General features: G+C 44.4%; 2 protein-coding genes across 2 annotated transcripts in view; one reads left to right on the forward strand and one right to left on the reverse strand.

Annotated features, from left to right (window-relative positions):
• BRINP3 (BMP/retinoic acid inducible neural specific 3) overlaps positions 1 to 24971 on the reverse strand; it is a 662162-nt gene that overhangs the window by 509068 nt on the left and 128123 nt on the right. The window lies entirely within an intron of this gene.
• On the forward strand, positions 757 to 14528 carry LOC147651492 (uncharacterized). Its single transcript, XM_086842790.1, has 5 exons — positions 757 to 3085; positions 10838 to 12208; positions 12376 to 12485; positions 12867 to 14286; positions 14379 to 14528. The coding sequence occupies exon 4, from the start codon at positions 13099 to 13101 to the stop codon at positions 14179 to 14181; it is 1083 nt and encodes a 360-aa protein (XP_086698916.1). The 5' UTR covers positions 757 to 3085; positions 10838 to 12208; positions 12376 to 12485; positions 12867 to 13098; the 3' UTR covers positions 14182 to 14286; positions 14379 to 14528.

The following is a 24971-nucleotide window of genomic DNA, read 5'->3' on the forward strand; positions in this document are numbered from 1 at the left end:
TTAAGTGAAGATTATGAATAAATGCCCTTGTCTGTATATAATGTATGTGTTGTAGGGTTAAAATATATATATATATATTAATTTTGATAATAAGTTGACGATATGGGGATAAGGGGTGGAATGTCCTGGGGTGACTTTATGATACTGGTATCCCCAATCATCTGGTTTATGTTATATATTAAGTTCTGCACCTTTAAGACTGTCTTTAAATGCAAGAGAGAGAGAAGAAGAAGCGCGCAGTGTGTTAAAGAAAACATCACTCCCACGCACCCCGCTCCTGGACTGTGGTGTCTGCAGCACGGACAGACAGCGGAACAGAGCTTCTCTCTGACTTTTAGTTAGTTTTAGCTAGCTGAGGCAGAAGAGTTCCCTGGACCTTTGTTTTTTTCAATTTTCTTGGATCTGTGCAAGCCTGCTCTGGACTGAACACCCAGCCAAACCCCGGGAGCTCACGCCTGTGGCCCACCGGGGCCTGGGCCTCGGCACTTTTCCAGCGCCGGAGGGACTGATAAGAACCTGAGCGAGCCGAGCTGCACCACATGAAAAAAAGACTTTTCTTCCTAGACTTACCATCCCATCAAACAGCAAGAGGTTTTATTATTTAATATTACTCAATTTCTGTTAAATAAACAGCTTTTTCCACTTCTCTCCACGGAATTTTTTTTTTTTCCTTTTCCCGGACCCGTTGGTGGGGAGGGGCATTTCCCTGTGGAGATCCCCATTTGGAGTTTTCCTTCCTGATTTGCCCTAAACTAGGACAACATGCCATACAAAACTATTAAGATTAGTGCTTAAGATATTTAAGCATTTGAGAATTTTATTCCGTATTCTTTTTCAGTATAATTCCAGTAAACAGCTCAACCCACCTTCAAATATTTTTTCTTTATCTAAAATGCATACTTAGTTCTTTGGGCACAGGAATTTGGCTAAGATCACTTTTTTTTGACAGTGGCATGGCAGTGCTCTCCAGTGAGCAATTACAATAGCTCCTTGTCCTGGCTGCATCTGAAGAGAATCTGTGCTAATGTGGGGAAAAGTTCTTAGGCATTCTGAATATTGGTTTGTGTATGCTCTGAAAAGCATACGGAAATTAATCTGAACAAAATATTTGGAAAAACAGTGAATATTGCCAGTGTGATTATTTAACAGTTTGATCATCAATTTAAATTTTTAAATTTTTTTTGGTTTTCAGTACTTTGAAGGGGATTATTACGAATATTCTCTGGAAGGGTAACAACACCTTGCTCTGCCTTGGTGAGGGAAGGAAATGTCATGTTCTTTAGTCAGTTCTGCTTTCATAGGTGTATTCTTGTGAAGAGACCTTCCCTTTGCCCCCCGATGTAAATCCACGCTGGCTCTGTCGAATGGAGGGGTCAGGGAGGCTCTTGGAGACCAAGAAAAGACCAAAAAGGTGCTGCTTCTCCCTCCGGGGGATCGGAGGATGTTTATTCTGGCTGGCTTCCAGAAGAGAGAAGAGCCTGGGTGCCTCTTTCCCGGACTTTTTCAAACCTCGGGAGAGGGGCGGGGGGACATTAACACCAAGCACTGGGATAACGTTTCAGGGACAGGGAGGGGAGGGGAAAGACACGTCACAGAGAAACAAAGTAACTCCCAGAAATATGCACCACCACACAGCAGGAGTGGTTTCCAGAGCAGAGAATGCAGTCCTCAAGGAGATCTCAAACAGAACTTTGTTTGAATTGCTTTCAAAATTGATTTATGCAGTTTCCCATCGAGAACATCCTTATTTTGTTATGCATACCCGGTCACACACGCTTTCACACGTGGTTTCATAGCAGAAGGGAATGACAGAGCTGATTCCCTGGCTGCTGCCCCTCTTGGGCTGGCCAGACTTCCTGACCTGTTTCAACAGGCAAAATTAAGCCATGAAATGTTGCATCAGAATGTACCAGGTTTGATTTGACAGTTTAATCTGAAACGAGATCAAGCCAAAGCCATTGTGGCCACATGTCCCCACTGTCAGCGCACAGCTCTGCCATCCCTGGGTGCTGGAGTTAATCCAAGGGGACTTGAAAGCTGTCAAGTATGGCAAGCTGATGTAACACACATCCCTGAATTTGGACAGGTAAAATATGTACATGTATCCATTGATACCTTCTCGGGAGCAATTTTTGCCTCAGCCCATGCAGGAGAAAAAGGTGTGCATGCCACAAAGCACCTGTTGCAAGCTTTTTCTGTGCTAGGAATCCCTAAAGAAATGAAAACAGAAAATGGACCAGCATGTATTTCCAAAGTGTTTAAGGAATTTTTGCAAGAATGGGGAGTGAGACACAAGACAGGAATCCCTCACTCTCCAACAGGTCAAGCAATAGGAGAGAGAGCACACCAGTCACTCAAACGAGTTTTGAAAAATCAATGGAAAGACAAAGTAAAGTTAACACCACAAGAAAGATTATGCAAAGCCCTGTTCACTCTCAATTTTTTAAACTGCTCTGTGGAAGATCAAAACCCCACAGTGGTTAAGCATTTCTCCCCTCATGGCAAACACAAGCTCAAGGAACATCCACCAGTGTTGACGAGAGACCCTGAGAGTGGAAAAATTGAAGGTCCTTACAAATTAGTGACATGGGGAAGAGGATACGCTTGTGTATCAACACCCCTGGGTTTACGGTGGGTCCCACAGAGGTGGGTAAAACCGTACACTGAAAAACATCCCACCAGACCCCCCGATATTTCAGTGGCAGAAGTTCAAAGATCAAACAGGTATTTGGGTGGAGAAGGAAATCCAGATTCTCCATTCTACCCTGACTTTCCTCTGTTGAATCTGTTTATTGATGAATTCAGTTAATAGTTTTTGTTCCTTGTTTACCTGTATTTTAGGAAGAAACCATCCCGAGCATGACAGTTTTGTGGACATTTTCTCAGCATGGGGATTTTCGGGATGGCTGTCTTCTGTATTTCAAACTGTTTTAGGGTTTTTTGCAATTGTTGTTGTTTTGATTATGTTTTCTGTTTTGCAATGTTGGTGTGTTACCACCACCACCACCAAGTTAATTTCTCCTGCACCTCAGATAAATGCTGTGGAATTCCCAAATCCCAATACACCCCAAACCCTTTCCCCTTGGTTTTGTTGTGAATTAATGTTGTAAATATTGGCTTTTCACAATTATTCTGATAAATATATTATATGCTTTTACTATATTCTTTTCTCTTAGCAAGTTACAGGCTTAGATAGGAATTCTGAATGGTAAGGATATGTCTCATTTGGAGAAGGCAAGATAACTCCAACAGGCAAGACAATGGGAGGATCAAGCTGTGGAAAACAGGCTGTTATCAGCAGCAGGAAATGGAGAGCAAACTGTTACCAAAAAGCCGGTACCAGGACGTTGGTAAGGGGGAAAGAGATGAAGCCCATCTGCTCTCTGAGGAAGTATAAGGGGCCTGGACCCTTATCAACAAGTGACCATCTGCAGCAGAAAGGAAACCAAACTCCAAAATAATGCTGACCAGCAGAAAATAACATGATCCAAGAAGGTGGAATCAGGGAGGGGACATGCTTGAATATGCATTAACCTCTCACAGCAAAGAGGGGATAAAAAGGACACTCCTGAGATACCAGGTGTGTTCCTGGTAACCCACCAGGGCACCCGGCCGTTTTAACCCTTTGCTTTATTTCTTTTGTCTCCTAATTGTCTTTTGTTTATATTAAATTATTTTTATAATTTATTAAGTGAATCTCGTTTTTAAGAATTTTTGGGGGCTCTTTCCGGGATAAGCACCTCACCTCTAGGACCACCGGAGATGCAGAACGGGGAAACAGGCGCCCCTGCTGAGTTCAGCAGATCCCATTCTGTTTCTCCTAGCGTGGATCAGCGGCTGCAGGTCAAAAACTCGAGGACAAGAAGGAGAGGAATAAAGCAAAGGAAAGGGGAAAAAAGGCTCCATAAAACCGCGGTATTTTTGCTCCATAATTCTTGTGCACGAAGACCCAAAGAAGAAGACGGATTGTAAGTAATCTTTGGGGGAGCGGGAAGCGGGGGTTGCAAGATACCCCCGGGGTTACTGGGACTGGGTCTCAGGGGAGGGGTGAGCCCCTCGGGAAAGGGAGCCCAAGGTTTTCCTGGCACAATCCACTGGGAAAACAGAGTAAAAAGTGGATTCTCTAAAACTTTGTCAAGTTGAGGATTAAATCCAAGAAATTTGGATTTAAAATTGCCAAATTGAGGAATAATCCAAGAAACTTGGGATATTTGACATATTACAGCGCCCATGGGCGTATATTAACAAGGGAAGTAAAGAGCACCTTATTGTCTTGCTGTGACTGGCTGGAGTTGAATGAACAGATGTGAGAATGCGTAAATAGGTGTGATTGTTGCATTGAAGTTTGTAGGGGTTTTTTTTTGGAATTGTGTTGTTAAAGAGGAAAGGTTTTCTGTGCTGTGCTGGAGTGAGGGTGAGCAATTGTATTGTGTTGTTAAAGAGGAAAGGTTTTCTGTGCTGTGCTGGAGTAAGAGTGAACACGCGTCAATGCTTCCACAGGGACTGGATCACGGTGGGGACACATGCAGGGATTCTCTTCCTCCCTGCGAGCTCCTGTCCTGGAGCCCCGGGGTGGCAAACCAGAACTGGGGCTTGTAGCCCAGGAGCCGCGGGGGTGTTGTATCAAATCTGTTCTCAGCGGGATAGCAGCTCTGGTCTCAGAGCAAAGCTAAGGTTATCTTTAGTGGTGATGGTCCCTCCGTGCCTTTCCTCCCCCCTGGGCAACAAGAGCTGCTTGCGGGGGAGGGGTCGCTTTGGTGAGCGGGTATGTGATTCAGCGTTTGAAGTTGTTTGGTTTTTGGGGTTTTTTTTGGGTTTTTTTTTTTTAGAAGTTTTCTTTGCCCCGCTGTGGTGGCGGTGAAAGGTTTTCCTGGGAGATGGTGCTCCCAGGGCTACTCCCTGCTGAGCTATTGGGACGGAGGGGCGGGTCAGCCTCAGGTGTGCAAGGGAACTCCTGGAGCTCCGGCCAGCGGTGAGTCCGGCCAGACCCTGATAAGATCAGGGCATGGAGGGTGCCCTGAGGGGATGAGTTCAGCTCATCCCTTTTGAGTAAAGTGAGGGCAGGGGCCTTCTAAGTCTTGGTGCCCCTGGATTGTTTAAACTTATTTTGGAGCTCTCAAGCCCCAGAGCTGTGTTTAGGCGGCTGCAGGCAGGCTGGATTGAACCACAGATGCTGGTTCGGGTTCCCTGCTCCAGGCACAGGGGGATCAGAGGAGCTCTCAGTAACTCCTGGAACCTCCTGAAGCTGTGCAACAGGCCGGGAACATGCCCAATGGTGAGAGAGCTGGGTGAGTCCCTCTGGGACCCAGGTTTTCTATGCCGGGGTCTTATGAGACCCCGCACATTAAGTTCTGTGATTTCGGGAGTAAGGACTGGTGTCAAACTGTCTCAGAGAGCTTTTTCTTAGCCAGATGTGTGAGCGAGATATGGAGCAGTACTGGCGTATGGTATCAGCTCCAAACCAAGGGAGCTGCAAGTTGCAAGCCTTTGTTTTTATCGGGTTCTGAGAGAATTCCGTGTATGATGGTGCTGTGAGCTTCTGCAGCAATAAGTTGTGTCGGTGCTTAAAATTTGAGATTTCAGGAAGAATATGCATCCTGGGAGAAAATGGAAAAGAAGTGAGCTCTGTTTCTTAGTATGCCTTCCAATTTCTTTACTTTAGTGAATATCGTAGAATTTTGTGGTTGATTATAATTTTAAAGGCAAGTTACAGTAATTTGCATAGTAGTCACTTCTTGAGGTGAAAACTTATCAGGTTGTCAATAAGTGTTAGAGCTGTTAACCCTAATGTTTTTTTTGTGTCCCGTGCTGATGGGCACAGCCCATGATTCTTAACAGCAGAACCTGGTGTCAGCCTAAAAGCAAAATCCTGTGGATAGTTGTAAATCTTTTTACTGCTGCTGAAAATTATTTTGTCTCTTTTCACAATATGAAATGCTGATCATCTCTCTGATGATTTCTAAAAAGGAGTTATTGTGATGGTGTGTTTAGCTGAAGATCAGGCTCAGAACTGCCATGATTTCTTGTTCTTTTGAATTTGCCAAGTGCACACGTCTCTAGGAGTGCTTGTGTTGTTTTGCAGCTGTGCTTATTACAGAAGCAGAAGTGGACCCAGTTAAAAGATTAGAATTAAGATTGTTGGTGTTTTGAATTGAGAAAAGAATTGTGGAGACTCTAAACTTGGTCTATTTTAATAAGTACATGTGTTATTTTGGAGATGAGTCTTATTTTGTGAAAGAAGAGTTCGAAAAATAATTGTAAGACTGGTTCTTGCTATAGATTGTTCATAGTATATAAGCTGCAAGTACTGTTGAAACATAAAGGTATTGTCAGAAACTTGTCAATGTATCTAAATGCCTGTAAGAATAAAAGACCTTGATCATATCTTGTCATGGGCAAAGTTACACTAGAGATTATTCACATTAAGCAGCTGTGTGAGGATAGACTCCTTTGTACCTGTAGAAGAAAACTTAGAGAAGAATGATGTCTGTGTCTTCATTTCTAGCTTGACTGAAGATCTGTTCAAGGCAGAAGAAATAGAAATTGCAAGTTTGTTTTAGTTGGTAAAAGGAGCTAGCTAGCTGACTGGTCTCTGTGTCTGGCGCCTTTGATGGCTTTGGGGAGCGTCCCCAAAAGGAGGTGTTAGAATTTGTTGTTGATTCTGAAGCAAAGTAATTTGTGTAGTGGAGATTCTGGAGGGATGTGGTGTAAAGAGTGGCGAGATAATAGTGGCAAAGAGAAAGAGAGAGGTTTGCGTCTCTTTTCATTAAAGTTGTAAAGATTTTTAGAAAGAGAGCGAGAAGTGTCTTGTTGGCTCCGAAGAGTGAGCACTGGCTTGTGGGGAGAAAAACTTTCAAGCGCGATTAGAGATGAGAATTGTGCCCGAAATAGGAGATGTTAGGAGCATCTGGAGCGCTGGGTTAGGAGCTGCTAGGTTTAGGTGTTGTTTTATTGCTTTTATGTAAAGCGGCTGTAGCAGGACCCGGTCCCTGTGAGTGGTGAACAGCGGGGCCCGGTGTGGCGGCTCCCGGTCCTCTCCCACCCGATGTGAAGGGTGCAGAGCGCGGTTCGTGAGTGGCGCTGCTGGAGCGGGACCCGCCGTGTCTGTGCTGGGGTCTCCAGCGGCGCTGGGTGAGGTTTGCTGCTGAAGAGTGAGCTGGCCCAGCAGAGGAGCCCCAGACCAGAGCACTGTGGACTCCGGGCTCTGCCCCTCGGCAGTGGCGGGAGCTGAGTGTGTTTGAAAATGCCAGTCCTGCGTGTGAAGGGACGGCAGAGCAGGGAAAGAGGGGACACGGGCTTTGCCCCAGGGTCAGCACGCAAGTGACAGCCTATGTGTCCCTGCAGAGCGAGCGGCTGAAACAGCCTGCTCGGCCCAGAGCTGCAGCAGCAGGGGTGCGGGAGAGAGATAGCCTGAAAACCTGCTGTCAATGGGAAAGGAACGGAACAAAGGCCGAGAAACAGACCGGTGGATGATGAGACCAAAGCAAAAGTAATCTTGCTCGTTAGGTTCTGAAAACCTCATCAAGGAATTTAAATTTCTTGAAATAGGATCTTTTTTTCTCTCTTATTTTTTTCTTTTCTTTCTTTTACTCTTGTTAAAAGGAAGGGGTTTGTTCTAAGAAACCGATAAAAGAAGTTTGTGAAGCTAAACAAATAAATAGTAACCAAAAGGTAAAAAAGGTAATGAATGTAATTTATTTGAAGTCAAAACTAACCTAGCCTTTCTTGTTTAACTAATCTGAACGCACAGAAAGAGATTGGCTCCTATGTTAACTGTTAAATTTCGCTGATGGAAAATTTTGATGTGATGTTTTCATTCTCCCTGTGTTATTAAGAAATTGTTTTCAGGTACTACTGATAATTAAGGCAGAGAAGCTGCAATCTGGACCAAAGAGTGAAGTTGGATCCACACCAATAAGATCAAAAGAGCTGAGGACTGGACTGTAATACCCAAACTGAGTGATACCAAATGTACTCTTGAGCAGAGACCGGCGGCAATGAACTGATCCAAGGAATGAGCTAAGAATCACGCCTAACTGAGAAGTAAGACCAAGCCTGTATCAGTAGTTTCAAGTCCTGCCTGGATAAGTTCTGGGACACTGATATCCACCTTGGGGAGGAAAACTCCCACTCCAAACAGGAGGACTGGGGCTGTTTTGGTTGGGAAATCCTCGTATATTTTTACTTTTACCTGTGATTTGTATAAAGGAGGGGGGAGAACCACAACTTCCATCAGTGCCACATCATATATATTGTCTAAATCATCCCAATACGGGGCATGCTATCTGGATTAAATATAAGTGTTTAAATTAGAGAGTAATAGGTATTGTAGTCCACAAAGTTAAGCCTCTCATTGCAGGAAGTGTTAGGTGTCAAATCTATTAAGAATAACTTAAATGATAACTTTTTTTTACAGATGGGAAATTACTAGTGCGTGTTGAGTGGGAAGTACCTGAGAAACGGTGGGAAACTGCTGTTAAAAGGTGTCAAAAGAAATTTGCTTGGAAATTACAAAAGAGGAAGTGACAAGGAAAGAGGGGGCAAGACCAGATTGACCACTACAACTCGCCACCGAGAAGAATATAAAACACCTGCTGTGAGCTGCAACCTCATAGGCAGGATTGGTGGGGGTGTAAGCCATACTGGACCCCTATTATTCCTTCTTCTGTCACTTATCCTTCTCCCTTCTGGGACACCAGCAAAGCCATGTTACAAATGCTATCAAAAGCTTTACATGGAATGACACCGGGGTTTCTTTCTTATTACACACCAGTATCGATAATCACTGCTATAACCCATCCAAATTAAGTACCTGTATGCATAAAGGGAAAATATTAGACTACAGAAAATCTAGGAACAAGTAGTAACAGATTAGAAAACAACTGCCCAAAAAGGAGAAAAAGATGGATTTTCTTCACAGTTGTTGCCAGGAGAAATAACCAAGATTTGGTAAGAGAGCAAATGGTAAGTGAAAAGATAAAGCCAACACAGTAACCTAGACCTGTATTAACCTCACGTCAGGACATGTAAGCAAAGCTCAAACAGCAATTAAATGGAGAAAACTTCTTCATGAAGTGAGAAATACTCCTGATAAAAAGTATAAAGCTGGTAATAAAACTTGTACATAGCAAGTTCCAGAGAAACCAACTCTGTATTAGACCCCAAGGAAAGTAAAAGAAAAAATTGTGTACATAGTAATAGAACCAGATTCTTCCAGTGTAATAGTACAAGGAAAAATCCTTACTCTGGAAATAGCCAAATTTTGGGGAAATATAAATCAACAGAAAAATGACTATTAGAAAGCACCAGATGTCTTATTTTGGGATATGTGAGAAAAGGGCATACCCAAAGCTCCCTTCGCAATGGAAGGGGAATTGTACTCTGAGAATGATTCAGCTAGGATTTTTCTTTTTGTCAGGACAAGACAGAAATTAGTTGGGGGTGTTGGTTTTTGAGGTCGTAAAAAGAAATAAAAGGGAATAGTTTGAGTACCTCAAAAATGGGGAGATGAGAAATAGCCCCTGAACACATATTAGAAACATTCTTGGGCACAAGATGGAAGTTGGAGATATCAAACCCCAATTTTTGCATTATGAAACTCCAAGTTGTTGTAGAAATCATAACCAGTGAAACAGCTGGAGCTATAGAATTAATAGCCAGTCAGTGATGAAAGCCACAGTGGCAATATATCAAAATAAGCTGGCTTTAGACTATTTATTGGCTAAAAGAAGGGGTGTTCTGTGAGAAAATTAATACATAAGATTGTTGTTTTCAATGACAATAAAAATGCCGTTCTAGATATCGCCAAAGAAATCAGAAAAATGGCCCATGTGCCAGTCCAAAAATGAAAATCAGTAATGACCACTAACTGGTGGGATAATATATTGGGGATAGAGTAGTAGAAGAAGCTAAGTTTCTTCTCCTTGTAGCAGTGCTACAGCTGGTTTAATATTTCTTCCTTGTTTAATCCCCTGTTTAATTTGGCTAATCACCAAAGTAGTGCAAGGCATGCAAATAGTAGTAATGCCTACAGACTCAAAATTGGCTACATCTAGAATGGCACAAAAAAATCATGGTATTAGGAAAACAAAATAATGTGAAAGATCTATTGGAAAAAGCTAAACTGATTTGTGAGAAAAATGAACGAGTGCTAGAAGCTAGAAAACAAGAATTATTGCTCAAGCCAAATGATTTATAAAAAAAATAAAAGGAGGGCTTGTTGTGAATTAATTTTGTAAATATTGGCTTTTCACAATTATTCTGATAAATATATTATATGCTTTTACTATATTCTTTTCTCTTAGCAAGTTACAGGCTTAGATAGGAATTCTGAATGGTAAGGATATGTCTCATTTGGAGAAGGCAAGATAACTCCAACAGGCAAGACAATGGGAGGATCAAGCTGTGGAAAACAGGCTGTTATCAGCAGCAGGAAATGGAGAGCAAACTGTTACCAAAAAGCCGGTACCAGGACGTTGGCAAGGGGGAAAGAGATGAAGCCCATCTGCTCTCTGAGGAAGTATAAGGGGCCTGGACCCTTATCAACAAGTGACCATCTGCAGCAGAAAGGAAACCAAACTCCAAAATAATGCTGACCAGCAGAAAATAACATGATCCAAGAAGGTGGAACCAGGGAGGGGACATGCTTGAATATGCATTAACCTCTCACAGCAAAGAGGGGATAAAAAGGACACTCCTGAGATACCAGGTGTGTTCCTGGTAACCCACCAGGGCACCCGGCCGTTTTAACCCTTTGCTTTATTTCTTTTGTCTCCTAATTGTCTTTTGTTTATATTAAATTATTTTTATAATTTATTAAGTGAATCTCGTTTTTAAGAGTTTTAAGAAGTAAAACCGAGTTCCCTTCCTTCTTTTGGAAAAAATTAGGGGGAGATGTTGTAGTTGATAACTTGAAATATATCTTTTCCCCTCTTTTAGTCCGTTTCCCGCCCCACCCGCCCCCCCCAGCTTCTCTTTCTCCTGTTTACCTGGTGTCAGGTTACCACGGTTACTGAAGTTTCTCTCCTCAGCCCCACGGCGAGAGGCCGGATAGAGAAAAGAGAAGACCCTGCTGGCATTTCCAGCTGCTTGAAGTTTCTTTAGCCCAGGAAAGCACGGGCTTGGGAGAAGAGAGACCCTTCTTTCCAACACGCAAGTTTGTAACTTTGTTGTTCCTGTCCCAGAATGCCTCTGAGCTATGGAAGCTGAGAGGCCATGCTTACCTTGCCTTCCCTTTCTTTCCCCCCTGTGTTGCCAGGAAACCAAGCCCGCCCCCTCTCCCCCCCTCTGCCCCTCTGTGGAGAATACTCCTACACCTTTGTGGGCATTTGAAGAAGTTGGTGTCTGTTATTTCTTCTCTTGGTGTGTGTAACCTTGATTTCATCTAAGTAATTCTGGGTACCTGGCACAACAGAGACAGTGGGAGACTCTTACTATAGTATATTATCTGCATGGAACATGTTCCACATCTGCCTCTTACACTCAACACACCAGATTCATCACAATACAGTACCAGATTCATAGACTTACAGTATGGTTTGAGTTGGAATGGACCTTAAAACTCATCCATCCTCTACCATGGGTAGGGCCACCTTCCAGTAGACTAGGTTGCTCCAAACCATGTCCAGCCTAGCCTTGAACACTTTTGGAATGGGGAACTCACAACTTCTCTGGTACCAATAGTATCAGATTTCTTACATATTTGGTTCCTTTGAAGATGAACAAACAGACTTTGAAAGAAGGAGTAGATGTCACCAGGTTTGGCTGCACTTGCTTTGGCAGCATTATCTTCTATTCCACTTGCATCACAGAAAGTCTTCCCAAACCTGTATACTTCTGGCTAGCAAAATGGATAAAATGGACAAATTCAAGGTGGCATTACTGAAGGCATAGAAAGGAATACCAAAATTGTATCACTGTTCTTTTGTTTCTTTGAGACTACTGAAACTCAGTAGAACTGGATGAATTACTTGAGTGCAAGCAAATGTTTTCTCTTTCCTGTTAGTCTGTGCTTGTTCTTAATTCCTGAGAGCACTTTGTGTAAGAATGATTTTTGTCTATGTCTTTAGATGTCAAGGTCAAATACGTCTCAATTTTTCAAAGCAGATTTGCCTGACATTAAGACTCAGCTGCAGCATTTGTGGAGTCAAAGACTACCAAACTGCAACCAACAAGGATAATGGGACAAGGAAGATTGGAAAAATCAGGGGTAATGGTCAAACCACATGCTAGTCACATTCAAGCTCTCTTTACTGGCAGTCATTCTCCTGCTGTTTTTCTCCCCATGCCAAATCATGCAGCTTTCCTCTTCCGACCCTAATAGACCACCCACCCTGCTACATAAACAAATTCTACCATGTCTCTCTTGCTTTGCAGAATAATACGCTGAGTTTTCAGTGGCAGACCAGGACAGCAGAGCTGGTCTCACTCTTGGATGGATACCTCTCGCTTTCAAAAGCAACTTCTTTAGTGGTTACGTCCCACAGGTCAGCATCACTTTTTAGGGGGTCAAGGCCAGTGCCCCTCCACCTTGGCTGGCATTCATTTTTACAGTTAAACACCTGCTTAATCATCACCCAATACTGAATCTTAGACAAAAGACACAACAAGGAAAAAGCACACTTCAAAGGGTTTTAAGTGTTTCACTTCTAATCACTTTAGAAATGAAACCTTTTGAATTAAACTGAAGCCAAGGAGACACTGAAGTACTCCAGCCCTTCAGGGGTATTTGGTCTCCCTTTTTCCAAATTGTATTCCAATAGCTCATCATCAGATTTTTTTCCTTTGCCACCTGAACCATACGAGTTCTCCTGCGTCTCACTCTACATTATAAAGGGGGAAATTATGGACTTCTTATCTGTTCGCAGAGCCCTTTGGGACACTTGGGACCCCACCCACGCCATTCCCCTTTGTGACGAGGAGGCTGCGTGTGCCCAGAGCCCATTGTGACACCTGGGGCCACGCCCTGACCAGGCGGGTATAAAAGGGCACGGAGAGCCCGGCGGTGCCCACTCCCAGGAGAGCAGCTCCGGCAGGAGACAGCGGCTCCGGCAGGAGACAGCGGCTCCCGGGAGAAGGCGGAGTGTGAGCAAATCGGAAATGTCTATAGACATGGAGACGAGCTCATCCACAAAGCCAGAGAACACCTCTCCGAAGAAGGCGATGGGGCAGCACGCAGCTGCCTCGGGGCCTGGGCCGGGCTTGCCATGGGCGAGGGAACTGCTGCACCGTGACTCCTGGGCTGGGCCTGCCGCGCAGGTGGCAGCACCAGAGAGCCGGGCAGCGGCCCCTCATAGCCTCAGGGCCTGCGCCTGGGCTCTGCTGCACTTGCTGTGGTGCGGCTTCCTTGCCATCCTGAGCAAGGTGCTGGCTGTGATCTGGAGATGCGGCCAGCAGCTGGGCCTGGCTCAGGGCACGGGCTCGGGGACGGCGGCAGCAGCCGCCGCAGCAGGGGCAGAGAGCGGGGCAGCTGCCCCGCACGGCCCCAGCTGCGTCCCCGGCCCCTCAGCAACACAGGAAGCTCACGGGCAGTGGGCAGCACCGAGGGCAGTTCTGCCAGAACTGCAGAACGAGGAGGGGGACATCTCAGAGGATGTCCGGTCCAGCACCAGTGGGGTCGAGAGCTACTCGGCATTGCTGCCGCTGCTGATGTCAACATCAGACACCAGCTCTACATGTAGCTCTGACCCCAAACTCCTGGAGCTTTGGACCGGCATAAAAACCGAAGATCAAGCAGCTGTGAAAAGGGAAGATAAGAATGTCATCGTTATCCACACCATCTGGGTGAATCCCCGCTACCCACAGCTGCTGATGGACCCCGACTTGGTGCTGGAAGATGGGGAAGATGCTGAGCTGCCGAGCACATCTTATGGCCTGGTAGCTCCCAGATTCACCCAGCCAGCAGGTGCTGCCCCGGCCAGAGCTCCAGAAGTTAAGGAGCACCCTGTGCGTGCCACTGGCCAGCCACAAGAGATGGCAAAGCCAGCCGCTGGTGCAGCCCCTGGCGCGCAGGCGGCAGCAGCAGAGAGCCGGGCAGCGGCCCCGCACAGCCTCAGGGCCCGCGGCCGGGCTCTGCTGCACTCGCTGCGGCGCGGCTCCCGGGCCATCCGGAGCAGGGTGGCGGCTGTGATCCGGCGATGCCGGGAACACAGAGCCACAGGCGTCAGGGCCCGGAGGCAGTGAAGCCGGCCATAGAGATCAGGAGAGGGAGGGCAGGGAGAACAAGGGAGGGTTAGAGATAGGGGGGACCAAGGGAGGGGTAACAGGGAACACAAGGGAGTTAAGAGGGTGGGTAGAGAGGGAGGGCAGGGAGAACAAGGGAGGGTTAGAGATAGGGGGGACCAAGGGAGGGGTAACAGGGAACACAAGGGAGTTAAGAGAGTGGGTAGAGAGGGAGGGGAGAAAACTTTAGCTAGCATAGGTAAATAATAAAGTTCTGTAGGTGAAATTAGTGTTCTGATGGCCTAGAGATTAGTTTGACCAGTCTAGGTAAGATGGTTTTGTTGAAATAAAAGGACTGAATTAATAAATACGAAGTGGTTGCTTTTTTCATTGCGCTATAGTCATCGTCCTGGGGGGAGATCCTGAATGCCAAAGCCTTTGGGTTGCTGGGGCGGTGCAGTGTGTGCTGTGTGGGGCAGAGGAGAAAGGCGCTGCCTGCGCCGGGAGGGATGTGGGGACACCAAGTCCTTGTGACTTGTGGCACAAGGAGTTTGTTTGATGCAGGACCCCGTTCTTCCATCCCAGTTCTCCTCCAAGATAGCTGCCTGCTGTAGAGATCATTCTGGGGGATCTCTGAGGGAAGGAGTGCTTGCCTGGCATTGCAAATGGCAGCTTCTCAGCCAGCAGGGACCACCCACACAACTGGGTATCTGAATTAAATCTTCACTACTTGACACACACAGAACAGCTTCTCTCAGGGCAGCTACACGCCCCCTCTCCTGGTGCAACCACATGTTCCACTGCCCAAGCCCCATCCGTGTTTGTGTCACTTTCTCTCCTATTTACACTCCAAACAGCATCAGGTTTTCTCTCACACACATTCAAAACAGCACCAGTTTCTGTGCTCTGGGCATCCCACCCTTGTTCCCATTCATGTTGACGATTCTGGACGATGCCTGTGCACAAAAGATTTGAAAGGCACTTGGGATTGCAAAGCAAATTGGTTTTATTAGTTGATGTATCAAATAACACACAACAACCCCTAGATTCACGAAAAGCTGCTGAGCAGGAGAAGGAGGAGCACGGTGCTCAGGTGGGAGGGGCAGGCCAGGCACCTTCAGACTGTCCCCTGGATGGAAATGGAGTGCATCTTTTCCTTCTCTCTGTTTCCTCCACAGAACCACACCTTCGATCTCCTCCACTGCACTGGAATTTTCCCAGTTACAATGGCATTGCACGCTTGGTCAGAGTGTGCGATGAGGCCACAATGGCTCATGAGAGCCACTCCATGCTGAGCTCAGCTCCAGTGAGTATTGTTCCTCTTTCACAGCTGAAGTTCCCATCCATTGACCCATCCATTGTTTCTCTTAAGGGTCAAATTCCCACCAGTTAGACAAGAGGGTTTTCTTCATCGACTTTTCTTCATTATCTTGTTGAGGTTCACAACAATGAACCAAAGATGGCACAACCTTAGACACAACTTCAGGCCCTGACACAATCATAAAATGAACATTTTTCTCTTTTCTAACACCTTAATTTCAGGACTGGATAACACAGAGCTTTGGAATCATGTCTTCATGTTCTGAAGTATCTCCAATGAGCACATGGTCCCCTAATGATGAGTTATCTAGGACTTGCTTGGTGGTAGCAGTGGGTTTGCATGTCACAGATTAAATTTCATGACAATCCTTTCATTGGGCCAAAAGAGATGAACAACTTGAATTTTATATCACCAAAGGGATTCCAGAGGAGGCTCTGAGACTCTTCCATTTCTGTAAAAAAAAAACTAGGTATTGTTGCTAAGAAAAAAACACCTTGTTCTCTGAGGGAATCTACATTAATCTTTCCAAGGAATGGAAGGCAGCCCAAGCCACAAAGCAAGGAAGATATTTCTACTTTTGATTTTAAAGTCACAGTCCTTCAATAACATCTGAGAAGAGCAGCTGCACATTATTAGTGCAGGCAAAAATCCGTCACCTTCCTGATGAGCTTTAGGCAACTCCAGATCTTGATTTTCCAGCACCAAGCACAGCCAATTAAACCTGGCAAATACAGGGTGGATTTGCATTTGTATCTGTGCTCCCTGATGGATGTTCTTGGGTTTGGTGGCATTACTTGTGGATCCTGGAAACAGTTTTATCTCGAGCAGGGCCAGAAGGAAGTTCTGAGGCCTGAGCTTTTAAAAACACACAAGTCCTGTGCTTGGCGATATCTTGCCCATGTGCAGGGAGCAGTGAGCTCATCCAGGTGAGGCAAACATATCCCTTCTGTCCTATTTCTCTCCACCCTTTCTTTTGATTTTAAATCTGTGGAACTGGAGGGAAAAAATTCCCCCAGGAAGCAGACACAAGCTGCCCCAGTGCTGTGGGTCCTGCCAGCCCTGGCCTGTGCTGATGGAAGGTGGATGATGCTTTTGTGATTCATCTCCTCCTGCAGGAATTTTAATTCTTCACAATCACACGCCTTGATGAGGTTTCTCACCAATTGTATAGATTTTAGAAATCACCAGGTTCCCAAAGCGGGGTATGTTTGGGAGGGAGACGGGGGTTTCCTGGATGATCCAGGCGCTACCTGGAGAATTGAAGCGCTGCCTGGGCAATTCAGGCGCTGCCCACAGGATCCAGGCACTTCCCACAGGATCCAGGCAGTGCCCACAGGATCCAGGCTCTGCCCACAGGATCCAGGCTCTGCCCACAGGATCCAGGCTCTGCCCACAGGATCCAGGCTCTGCCCACAGGATCCAGGCCCTGCCCACAGGATCCAGGCAGTGCCCACAGGATCCAGGCTCTGCCCACAGGATCCAGGCTCTGCCCACAGGATCCCAGCTCTGCCCACAGGATCCAGGCTCTGCCCACAGGATCCCAGCTCTGCCCACAGGATCCAGGCTCTGCCCACAGGATCCCGGCTCTGCCCACAGGATCCAGGCTCTGCCCACAGGATCCAGGCCCTGCCCACAGGATCCAGGCAGTGCCCACAGGATCCAGGCAGTGCCCACAGGATCCAGGCAGTGCCCACAGGATCCCAGCTCTGCCCACAGGATCCAGGCTCTGCCCACAGGATCCAGGCCCTGCCCACAGGACACCGTCCAGCCGCCGCGGCCCTCAGGGCAGGAGGCAGGAACAGAGGGGGCTGCAGAGAGTGCAGCTGGAGGGAGGCCTTGCTTTCACTTGGCTTTGTTTCCAAACACCCAGGGGCTGTGAGCATCCATATTTTTCCTTATAGTCCAAGCCCAGGGAGTCCAGCCTGGGAAAACCATTTCAGAACATAAACAACCACGTTCTACCAGTGTCCTAGAGGAAGGAGTGAATGGCAACAGGAATTTTCCCACTGTGCTTTGCCTCAAGCACCTGTGACTCTACCTCTGCCCTGAAGAATTATGATCTGATTCTGTAAGCTAACCCACACAGCCAAAGGGAGATGAGGACTTGGGCATTGTCATTACCATCAAAGAAAGATGTGGCAATTCTCAGATGAGAAATCAATTACCTGCAAAAGGACATAACATTGTTAGGAGATAGTAAGAATCATCAAAAATGTATGTGGAAAACTTTGTTCTAAGTAAGTATCATGTCAATATTTTAATATGCAGTTTCTTGCACAATATATAAGCTTCATAGCTTATAGGTTCATCTACTAAGGATTTTTAATCTATAAAATCAGGTGTAATGAGGAAACACAAATATATGTGTACAAATTAAAGAGTCAGAGACTGAAAACATAGTTTAAAATAAAAAATACTTAGATGTTGAAGATGATAATGTCTAACTGAAACCCACGAGCATGTTTCTAGATGTCTTCTCACTATAGAAAGCCACACAGCAATAAAGAATAGCTGCTCCAAGTAAAGAGGCAGAACATGCAATAAAATAATAATAATCAGAACCAATGAAATATTAAATATAAAATTTTAATATTCTTATACTTTCCAGTAAGTTGCAGTACAAGTAAACTAGTTCAGATATCTACTATAGCCCTACAGCAAGAATGTAATCAATTTCAAGGATGTCAGTGAGGTTTACCGTAATTTTAGAAACTCAGACTTAGATAAGCACCATAGAAACATATTTATAAATATTTAATAGATATTTTATTTTGTTTGTAATCTCACAATTTGCATAGGATTAAATTCTGTCCATTGTATTCCTTCATTCTGAAGCAGGGACTGGAGCTCTGGGAGTCTGGTAAATAGTGTTTCCTAATATTGTTCCTCCTTAAGTAAACTGTTAGATTAACTTTTCCTTAGTTGACATATATGAAACAAGATTTTTAATCCACACTTTGTCTATTAAGCTAGAAGCAGCCAATCCCTGAATTCTATTAGCAATTTAGACTTTGGATTCAAGAAGGATCTGGTTCCACGTTTGGTGGCATGTAATAACTTCTGCAGTGTTCCCTTGCCCTCATCTACTTGTTAGTGTCCTCAGATGTCCACTGCCCTAGAAAAGATTATTTTATTAATTTATTTTATTTATTTCTTTTTCCTTCTTAGATTCCCTTACCTGGAACCGATCACACTAAAAGCAGCTGGGTTCTTCCATCTGACAGTCTGCAGTTGCTTTCTCTGCTTCAGTATGCGCTATAAAGCTGTCCTGTTACAACAGAGGAGATATTTGTAGGTAAGAAGGAAGTGGAATGGAGCCGGAGCATTTCGGATGGAGGTCTCCACAGAAATGAAAGAAAGATCGCAGCCAGTAACAAGAAAGTTTCAGAAATGAAGAGGGAAAGGATAAACACTTTTTTATTTCAACCATGATGAAATTCTTGATACATCTGACAGTAAGACTGCAGAACCCCAAATTTTCCCAAGTTCTCCATGATTGCAAGTAGCTGTGTTAATGAATTCCAGTTATTTTTTTTCTAAAATACTTAAAAATTACAGTCTTTCATAAACATTTATAGTGGGTTGGCTCACAAATGTGTTAAATCATTCACTATATATCATGTTTGGGGAAAAGATCCAAAATAGCTCTCCTGATTAAACTTTCTATGAAGATATCTTGCCTTTTCAGAGGGTTTTTCTTTTTCAGCTGAAATACTTTTATAAAGTGAATTCTTCTAAACAAAAAAATTAATTTTGCAATTAGGAATGTGTGTAAGGAGCTGGTAAAAATAGCTTCTCTGCTTTAAACTTCTGTGTCAGTGCAATTAAAGTCATGTGCTGGCATCAGCAATTTCATACGTCAGCATCACATGAATGCATTCTTATTTCTCAGTTAACTCTTGACTTTTGCAACCAGTTATGGCTGCAATACAAAATTTGAAATACACTGACCTAGGGAATCTTGTATTAGAAGCCTACAGTGAGTAAGTGAAGTTTGAGGAAGGTTGGGTGGTGGATTGACCTTGATCTGGCCCTCACCCAGCTGGTCTCTCACTCCCTCTCCTCAATGGGAGAGAAGAGAAAATAAAATGAAAAATCTCATGGGTCAAGACAAAAGACCATAAAATCATTTACTGATGATTGTCATGAGAAAAACTTGGCACTTGTGTTATAGTTATAAATAATAATAATAATAATATTATATATATATATATATATATATATAATAATTATAGTTCCTATAAAAACATAGTAATATAATTATAGTGTTGCTTTTCAAGACAGTTTTGTGCTTCTATTTGAAAGGTTGTATATTTTTTTTCTTCAGTGGAGCAGTCATCCATAAAATGGTCAACTTGGTAAATACCATGTCTTTTGGACATCAAGCTTGAAAATTTGTCAGCAGAATTAAGTTTTCCGGTGTTCACACTGTTCCTGTTCACTGGCTGGATCCATGAAGAAAGAACAATTAGAGCATGGGTCAGGATCCTGCTTTCATTACTTTTACAGCAAGCTTCCCCATCTTTCTGGATCAATAGTGGTACTGTGAGAACAGCAGAGTTCTTGTGGGACAGAGCTCGTGTGTATGGAAGGAATAATTTCACTACATCCTATGTAAAGGGACACAGTTTGCATTAGCAATTAAAATTTTTCATATGCTTAATTGTTCATGACATATGAAATTCAGGCTATTTAACTAAATAAATGTTTCATATTATATAAAATTAGGGGAAAAATAATCATGAGACAACGGAAAATCTATTTCAGTTGTCACATTGAATTCTTATCAGCAGGTTTCTATAGAAGGGAAAATACTAACCTGTTGTAGTTGATAGCTTGAAATATATCTTTTCCCCTCTTTTAGTTGGGATCTCCCCCCCCCCCCACCCCCAGCTTCTCTTTCTCCTGTTTACCTGGTGTCAGGTTACCACGGTTACTGAAGTTTCTCTCCTCAGCCCCACGGCGAGAGGCCGGATAGAGAAAAGAGAAGACCCTGCTGGCATTTCCAGCTGCTTGAAGTTTCTTTAGCCCAGGAAAGCACGGGCTTGGGAGAAGAGAGACCCTTCTTTCCAACACGCAAGTTTGTAACTTTGTTGTTCCTGTCCCAGAATGCCTCTGAGCTATGGAAGCTGAGAGGCCATGCTTACCTTGCCTGCCCTTTCTTTCCCCCCTGTGTTGCCAGGAAACCAAGCCCGCCCCCTCTCCCCCCCTCTGCCCCTCTGTGGAGAATACTCCTACACCTTTGTGGGCATTTGAAGAAGTTGGTGTCTGTTATTTCTTCTCTCGGTGTGTGTGACCTTGATTTGTAGAAAGTTTGTAAGATGTACTAACTGAGAAAAATAATTGTTTCTTTCTCTGATGTTCCCTCCCTCCGAGAAACCCTGTTAAAAGAGACTCCCCAGACCCCAAATCCTTTGTCTCTCATCCTTTGGATTCCCCTTCACAGAAATAAACTGTGGCATGCAAACCAGAGAGAGAGTCCCCCCCCTGATTCCTTTACTCGCTCTGTAGACTTGAATTCTTGAAGAAAATCAGTGAACCCCACAAACATATGCTGGCTCGAAACTCGAGTGAAGAGAAACCTCATCACTGAGCTAGCCGGGCCACACTCGAGGAGATCGAGTCAATGGGCAGGGACACTTCCAGCAGAGCAGGTTGGTCCAAGTCCCAGTGTTGACCTTGATGTCTCTGGCCAAGTTTAGTTCTATTAGGGCTTAAGCTTTCCCAAGACAATCCCTGGCTGCTTGGACAATCCCCCTGTATTCCTCCCAGGCTGTCCTTGCTTCCATCCTCTGCAGGCTTCCTGTTTGTGTTTGGCTTTGTCTGGGAGTTCATTTTTCATCCATGCATGCCTCCTTGCATTTCTGCCTGACTTCCTATTTGTTGGGATACATCACTCCTAAACTTGGAAGAGAGAACATGTGAAGTTTATGTATTATGATGTATGCCTATATGCATGATATACAGGAAAGAATTAATAGCATTTTCACTGTTAGTTAAGAGGGAACTTAATAAATGTTTCATTCAGTTACATAACTTGCTTAAATGTCATTACATAATGGGGCTGTAAAAATTGAGGGTTTGCTGAATGGGGGCTTTAGGGTTTTTTTAGCTCCAAACATACTGGGTGCTGATAAATGCACTTGAAGCTACCCTTTCCTTTGCCTTGCACCACTGAGCTTGTATTTCTTCAGAATGATTGCCGTATTTCCATCAGGAACATTCAGTCAGGTCATTAATTTTAAAAGTTGAGAGTCATACTTGATAGCACTTTATAAGGCATGATTGGCTTACAGCAAGCTTCTTGGTGTGGGTAAAATAGAATATTCAGTACCTGGTGCAACACTGACAGATGTCACCCAAACAACTTCGCTATCCCTGCCCAGGACAGAAAGAACATCTGAGCCACTGGACCACCAGGAGGTGCCAGGAGGTGCCAGCATCCAGCTTACGTGGTGATAGAACATTTTGATGTTGATCCTGAAATTATAATTGATACAGTCACAGAAACACAGAATATCCTGAAATGGAAGGGGCCCACCAGGATCATCCAGTCCAACTCGTGACCCTGCACAGACACCCCAACAATCCTACCCTGTGCATCCCTGGGAGCATTGTTCAAATGCTCCTGAAGCTCTGGCAGCCTTAAGGCTGTGCCCATTCCCTGGGGAGCTTGTTCTGTGCCTGACCACCCTCTGGGGAAAAATCCTTTCCCTGATACCCAGCCTAATCCTCCCCTGACACAGCTCCAGCAGTGCCCTTGGCTCTCCTGTACCTGGTCAGAAGGAGCAGAGACCAGAGCTGCCCCTCTGCTGCCCCTTGGAAGGAGCTGCAGCTGCCGACAAGGTCTGCTCTCAGTCTCCTCTGCTCCAGGATGAACAAACCAAGTGACCTCAGCCACTCCTTCTTCATTTACTGTCAGTTAATTTAGTTGTTAAAAAAAAATTATATTACTCTGATCCTGATTCCATTGAAACCATAGTAGTTGAGTCATTTTGTTCATGATAAAACTATTTTTCAATTTCATGTTAGGTACAGGAGAAACTTCTAGTATTCTATGGCAGACAGAATCAAAAAGAAGATTAAACTAGGTGCTAAAATAAAAGACAGATATTCTGAAATAATTGAAGTGCATGAAAAACAGTGAGAACTAAAATGTCATCATCTTAGTGATGTTTTGTTGAACTCTTTCCAGTAGCTTCATATCCCACTTGTTCATTATCCAGCTTGGGAGCCCAGCTGAGGCCTCACCAGCACTGAATAGAGGGAAAGGATCTACAAAGACATGCCAGAAGGTCATGTGGCCATCCAGAGGAACCTCGAAAAGCCTGAGAAATGGGCTGACAGGAACATCACCAAGTTCAAGAAGGGGAACCCCCAAGTCCTGTTTCTGGAGAGGAACACTACCAGGCAGGCACCAGAGCATGCTGCAGGCCTCCTAGCTGGGCTGGAAAGCAGATGGTCAGGAAAGGCTTGGCACGTCCTGGAGAGCACCAAGATCAACACAAGCCAAAATATGCACCCTTCTGGCAGAGAAGAGCAAAGGGATCCTGAGTTGTGTTGAGAGTGCAGCCAGCAGGCCAAGGGAGGGGATCCTTCTCCTCTGCTTAGCACTGGTGAGCACCTCTAGTGCTGGCTCCAGTTTGGGGCTCCTCAGCTCAGAAGAATGCAGTGAAGGGCTGTGAAGATGATGATGGAGGGACTGGAGCAACTCTGTCGTGAGGAAAGATGGAGAAAGATGGAACTATTGAGCCTGGAGAAGAGAAGGCTTAGGGTGATCTTATCCATGTCTATAAATACCAGAAGGGAGGGCACAAAGAAGAGGGAGCCAGGCTCTTCTCAGTGGGCCCAGTGACATGACCGGAGTGAGCGGTCACAAACTGAAATACAGGAGATCCCCTCTAATCTCCAGGAAACACTTTTTTATTTTGAGAGTGACCACAAACTGGCACAGGTTGCCCAGGGTGGTTGTGAAGTCTTCTTCCTTAAGCTATTGGAAAACTGCTGAGACACAGTCTTCCTTTTCATATTTGTTCACAAACTAAAAGTAAAGAAAATGCAAAAAAGTCCTATTTGCTAACACGTTAGAAAACAGTAAAACTCTGGTAATTTTTTTAATATATCTTTTATTTCCATTGATACTTGTTTCAGAAGTATATTGGTTTGGTACATTATTACCAAATTAAATACTTTTATTACTCATTCCAGAAAAGAAGGTGCAACTTCAATTACATATTATGTTTTTCTTATAGAGTTTAGCAATATGACAAAGTAGATAATGTACACTTCTTTGCTTAAAACTTCAGTAACTGAAATTTTCATGAATAAGAAAGCTTACAAAGTTCTATTATAATACATTCTATCAATGCCTTTTACTGAGAAAATTTAATTAAAGTCAGTAAACTCATAGAAAGAATAAATTGAAATACGTCTGTTCTGTGCAATTAGCAAAGTCCTTTCCAAAAAAACCAAAACCCAAGCACCCACAAAACACCAGTACAAAAGGTGTTTGTAGTGACAGCTGACAAATGATTGTGAACAGCATTCTACCTGGGCCAAATCAAGTGTCTTGTAAAGCATCAGGATTATCTAATTCCTTACAGAAGTGGCTATGTCATGATAACATTTTATGAGGTATTTAATGGACATTTATAAAGCTGGGAAAGAAGGACATAGAGTAAAAACTCACAAAAGTAAATAGTTTACATCTCCTCTTATTTTATATCTATTTCCTGGCCTGGGAAAATTTTTCTTTCCAAACCTGCATGATGCACAGTACATAGCAAAACTCTTTGGAGCATTAAAAATTTGTCACACTTATAAAGCAGAAGTAGCATGTGCCCACAGCCAAGACTGACATTGAATAGTGACAAACTGGTCTCCATGTCCAGACCTGTTGATCATGATGAATAAAGGCTGCTGGTGTAGAGGTTACAGATTGACCTGGATGGACAGATGAAGGGGTAAGCACAGGGGCACCTACTGGGACTGTGTAGAACTGTAGTTAGAGAGAGCCTCTGTGCCTGCTGTCCTCCAGAAGAGAAAAACACTCCCACCCAACTTGGCATCATCTGTGAATTACTGAGGGTGCACTCAATCCCCTTGTCCAGATCACTGATAAAGATACTAAACAGGACTGGGCCCAAGACTGAGCCTTGGGGATCAGCTGGATGAACTCCACTTCCCACCACTCTGGGCCCTGCCATCACCCAGTTTATCACCAGCAAACAATGCACCTATCCAAGCCATGAGCAGACAGTTTCTTCAGGAGAATGATGTGTGACGCAGTGCAAACAGGATCAGGGAGCTGCCTAGGAAGAGTCTCAGGTGAATCCAGGAGAATACAGTACAGGACTGCTCAGCTTTCAAATCAATCTTGCTTAAAGAATTCTACAAAACTGTAACAAAACAAACACAGACACAAAAACCCCAAACAAATAATGAAAAAAAACCAAACAAACAGGCAGAAATTAAAAAAAACCCTAAAAAA

Source organism: Cyanistes caeruleus, chromosome 9, assembly GCF_971803275.1.
Source record: "Cyanistes caeruleus chromosome 9, bCyaCae1.hap1.1, whole genome shotgun sequence".
Lineage (NCBI taxonomy): Eukaryota > Metazoa > Chordata > Aves > Passeriformes > Paridae > Cyanistes > Cyanistes caeruleus.

What these genes read in the sequence shown, in the direction of transcription:
- LOC147651492 (XM_086842790.1), top strand. Translation starts at nt 13,099, where the DNA reads ATGTCTATAGACATGGAGACGAGCTCATCCACAAAGCCAGAGAACACC.